The sequence below is a fragment of the Eimeria acervulina genome, genomic scaffold (assembly GCF_000499425.1).
Source record: "Eimeria acervulina Houghton genomic scaffold, Eah_scaff586, whole genome shotgun sequence".
In the NCBI taxonomy this organism is placed as follows: domain Eukaryota; phylum Apicomplexa; class Conoidasida; order Eucoccidiorida; family Eimeriidae; genus Eimeria; species Eimeria acervulina.
Window position 1 is genome coordinate 10,001 of NW_013549709.1, and position 4,776 is coordinate 14,776.

The 4,776-nt window shown below is 48.6% G+C and overlaps 1 protein-coding gene across 1 annotated transcript in view; it reads right to left on the reverse strand.

Annotated features, from left to right (window-relative positions):
- Positions 1–3,598, reverse strand: part of EAH_00043620 (hypothetical protein, conserved) — a gene marked incomplete at both ends in the record, with an annotated part of 6,543 nt that extends 2,945 nt beyond the window's left edge. The window contains 3 exons of the mRNA XM_013394968.1: positions 983–1,067; positions 1,596–3,127; positions 3,360–3,598. Coding sequence (XP_013250422.1) covers positions 983–1,067; positions 1,596–3,127; positions 3,360–3,598 — 1,856 coding nt within the window. The remainder of the gene's footprint in view (positions 1–982; positions 1,068–1,595; positions 3,128–3,359) is intronic.
- Positions 3,599–4,776: the final 1,178 nt, after the last annotated feature.

The following is a 4,776-nucleotide window of genomic DNA, read 5'->3' on the forward strand; positions in this document are numbered from 1 at the left end:
CAGTGGGGCAATCTCTGGCGCTTGGGTAAGACGTAAAACGCAGCAGCAAATCAATCAGTAGATGCTGCAGCAGCAGTTGCTGCGACAGCAACAGCAGCAGCAACGCAACGATAGCGCAGAAGTCGCAACCACCAGCAGCAGCAGGGGCACCAACAGCAGCAGCAGCAACAACAGCAGCAACAGCAGCAGGAATAGTATTTTACTGCTGCAGCTGAAGGAAGTTGCAGAGAAAGGCATCTCCATATGCTGGTTCTCCTGCTGAGGGGCAGCAACCGAAGACAGACTGCAGCAGCAGCAGCAGCAGCAGCAAAACACACAGAGAGCAATCAAGCTTACTGCTGCTGCTGCTGATACTGCTGCTACTGCTGCTGCTGCTGAAGCTGCTACGAATGCTGCAGAGCATTTCTTCCTGGCTCTGCTGACGCGTTTCTTGCTGCAGCTATTGCAGCAGCAGCAGCTGCCGCTGCTGCTGCTGCTGCTGCTGCTGTTGCTTACCTGCAACGTCTCTCTCAGCAGCAGCTGCAGCAGCTGGATCGTTGGCGGTGCTGCGGGGTGTGTTGCGGTTTTGCATTGAGGCGTATGTACACCTGAAAGCTTCATAGCGAGAGGCAGCAGCAGCAAAGGCGGAGCAGCAAGAAGAGCAGCAACAGCGTGCAGCATACACCGCAGCAGCTGCAGCACACACACCAAACCCTAAACCCTAAACCCTAAACCATAAACCCTAAACCCTAAACCCTAAACCCTAAACTCGAAGCCCTGAATTCTAAACCCGCAATCGCAGCAGATACTCCTTACTAGCAAACAGAAAATGCACCGCCTACTCTAGACCCTAATTGAGGGTTTAGGGTTTAGGGTTTAGGGTTTATCATCGCTTAGTCCTACAAGAGCCTCCTCTTGTGTTGAAAGCGGCCTGGGAAGGTGCAGCAACTGCTGCTTCTGCTGCTTCTGCTGCTGCTGCTGCTGCTGCTGCATGCCAGCGTACTTGGGCCCGCACACTGCTGCTGCTGCTGCTGCTGCTGCTGCTGCCACTAGCGGGCGGATGAGGACGTCAGCAAAAACACCCTCAACTGCAGCAGCAAAAAAAGATAAACCCTAAACCCTAATACACACTAAACCCTAAACCCTAATGCAAACGAAACCCTAAACCCTAAACCCTTTCCCTTCAACCTTAGCGACGTAAAGTAGGTGTGAAAGAAGCAGCAGCAACAGCAGCACAAGCAGCAGCACCAGAAACAGCAGCAGCAAACAAACAGGAAACAGCAGTTGCTGCAGCAGCAGCTGCTGCTGCAGGAGTATAAGCATGAGACGCACATTTTGCTTCGCTGCTTACAGCAGCAGCAACAGCAGCAGCAGCAGCAGCAACAGCAATAACAGGAGCAGCCGCAGCACAAGCAGCAGCAACAGCACAAGTAGCAGCAGAATCAAACACAGCAGCAGCAGCAACATAACCAGCAGCAGCAGCAGATGTTGCCTTTAGCAGCACAAGCAGCAGCAGGAGCACAACCAGCACCAGCACCAAACGCAGCAGCACATGCAGCCTCAGCAGCACAAGCAGCAGCAGCAGCAACAACAGCAGCAGCAGCAGCAGCAGCCACCTGCAGCAGTCCCTTCTTTTGTAGACAGCAGGTGGCGCGTTATTCGCCCCAATGCAACAAACCACTCCGTCTCTGCTGCTGCTGCTAGCTCCTGCTGCTCCTGCTGCTGCTGCTGTTGCTGCTGCTGCTGCTGCTGCTCTTGCTCCTGCTGTTGGCGTGCTGCTGCTGCTGCTGCACTGTCTCTTAAGTGTAGCAACAAATCATTCAGCTCTAGCAGCAGTCTCTTTCTCAATGTTTGCTGCAGAGCAGCAGCAGCATCATGAAGCTGCAGCAGCAGCTGCTGCACTGCTGCTGCTGCTGCCTCTCTTTCCCTTTGCCAGTCGCTCAGTTCGCTGCTGCTGCTGCTGCTGATGCCGTTGCTGTTGCTGTTGCTGCTGCTGCTCTGGGACGATATAAGCAGATCTCTAAGCGTTGTTTCCTCTTGTAGCTGCGTAGGCTGCAGCAGCGCAGCTTGTGTTGCTGCTGCTGCTGCTGCAGCAGCCGCAGCTTCTTCTGATGCTAGGGGCAAGCCGCCTCCTGCTGCTGCTGCTGCTGCTGTTGTTGCTGTTGCTTCGGGGTTTGTCTGAGCTCCAGCAGCTGTTGCTGTCGCCGTAGATCCTGTTCCTTGCTGCTGCTGCTGCTGCTGCTGCTGCGTGCGAGGGATATGATAGAAGCTTATTGCTGCAGCTAAGGTTTGTTGCAGCTGCTGCAGCTTCTCATAGGCTCTCTGCAGCAGCAAACATTTGGTGGTGTCAGCAGAAGAAAGACACACAGGCAGCAGCAGCAACTGCTGCTGCTGTTGCTGCTGATGCTGCTGCTGCTGTTGCTGCTGCTGCTGTACTGGGGCCCCTCGAGCCACAGCTTTTGCTTGCTCCATCAGCTGCTGCAGCTGCTGCAGCGCAGCAGCGCTGTCAAGCTTCATTGCTGCTGCTGCTGCAGCCGTTGCTGTTGCCTCCCAGGCGTCAGTTGCGGCATTCCTGCTGCTGCTGCTGCTGCTGCTGCTGCAGCGCTGCTGCATATCCGGTGGGAGAAGCAATTGCTGTACCTCCTGAAGCAGAGACTGAACAGCAGCAGCAGCAGCAGCAGGTGCTGCTGCTGCTGCTGCTACCTGCTGCTGCTGCTGTTGCTGCTGCACCCCCGATGGTTGGAGCGCCTGCAGCACCCCCGTCTGCTGCTCCCTGCTGCTACTGCTGCTGCTGTTGCAGTGCAGCTGCTGCCGCAGCATCTGAGCAATATTTAGGAGAGAGGTGTAGCTGCTAAGAGAGAGACGGCTGAGCTGCTGCCTCTTGAGTGCTTCTTGCTTCTGCTGCAGCAGCAGAAGAGCGCAGGAGCGAGTGTGTAGGAGAGCAGCATGTTGTTGCTGCACCTGTGCTGCTGCTGCTGCTTGCTGCTGCTGCTTGCATAGATCCTCAAAATCATCATCTGCAGCAAGCAGCGTTTCTTGTATTGCTGCAATGCTGCTTCTGCTGCTGTACAGTGCTGCTAACAGCCGCTCCTGCTGCAGTGCAGCGCCCCGCAGCAGCTCCGCTCCCAGCTCCCCTAGAGATTGACTCCTGCAGCAGCAGCAGCAGCAGCAACAGCAGCAGCAGCAGCAACACCGCAGCAGCTCTTGTCGCATTCTGCTGCGGTGTTGGGTTGTTTATATGTATATGTATATTTGTATTTATATTTATATTTATATTTATATTTATATTTATATTTATATTTATATTTATATTTATTTTTATTTTTATCCTTATATTATGTTATATTATGTTATATTTTATTATGTTGTATTCATCTTACCTGCTAGCCTGCAGCACAAAAGATAATGGGTTTGCTGCTTTTGCTGCTGCTGCTGCTGCCTCTGAGAGCGGCGGACCCCGTGCAGCAGCCTCAGCAGCAGCAGCTGCTGCTGCAGCAGCAGAAGCAGCAGCAGATGTGGGGGATGCGTCCGTATAAGCAGCTGCTGCAGCAGCAGCAGGAGCTGCTGCAGCAGCAGCAGCTCCTGCTGCTGTGTCTTCTCCAGCTGCAGCAACAGCCATAGTGAGCCCTCAGCAGCAGCAAATGTGCAGCAACACTCAACAAGGGGTAGGCAAAAGGCTGCAGCAGCAGAGGCTTGCTGCTGCTGTGCAGCAGCAACAGCAGCAGCAGCAGCAGCAGCTTGCTGCTGCACCCCCCAAGCTATGGCAGGCAGTAAAGATGTCTCAGCAGCAAAAGAAATGTTGCAAATTAAAAAGAAATCGGCGAAGAAAAACAAACAAAAAAATACAAGCTAGTGTTTAGGGTTTAGGGTTTAGGGTTTAGGGTTTAGGGTTTAGGGTTTAGGGTTTTGTCTTTGGAGCGTGTACAGCAGAATATAGTATGAAATGAACTCAACACTTTAATTTTAATTTAAATAAATATTTTATTTATTTTATTTATTTATTTTATTTATTAATTTATTTTATTTATTTTATTTATTTTATTCTTCGCTTCGTTCTTCTGCTGCCCCTCGGGGCTGCTTGGGGCTGCTGCATTACAATATATTTTCTTTGTTTGTGTACACCGCAAAAGAAAGAGTTGTTTATTTCTTTTTCTATTTATCCATTCATATATAGAGCTAGCTATCTAGCTAGCTAGCTAGCTAGCTAGCTATTTATATGAATAGAGTCGCTGCATACAGCGCAGTAGCAGAGCCCCCTCTACCTTGTCAATTTTTTTGTTTGTCTCTGAGTTATAATTAACTCTTTAAAATATTTATTATTTTTTGTGCTTTTCTTTGTCTGTAGAGTCGGTCTTTCTCTTTATTATCATATATAATACATATATCTATTATATAATATATATATATATATATATTATTAGATATAATATATATATATATATATTATATATATTTGATATTATCTTCTTTGTTCTGATAGCCACCTCTCTAAACATTTTGTTTTATTGATTTGCCTTTCTTTACTAAATAAATACTTAATTTATCTGTCTTTATTTATTTATTTATTTATTTATTTATTTATTTATTTATTTATTTATTTATTTTAATCATTTATTTATTTTAATTATTTTCTGCGTTTTTCATCCCCAATCAAATTATCATTTATTTATTTTTTTGTTTTTGTTTATTTTAATTGCGACGCCAAACTTCTGTTATCCCTCATAGAGCAACAACAATAATAAAGCAAAGAAAAAGCTGCTGCTGCTGCTGCTGCTGCTGCTGCTGCAGCTGCTGCTG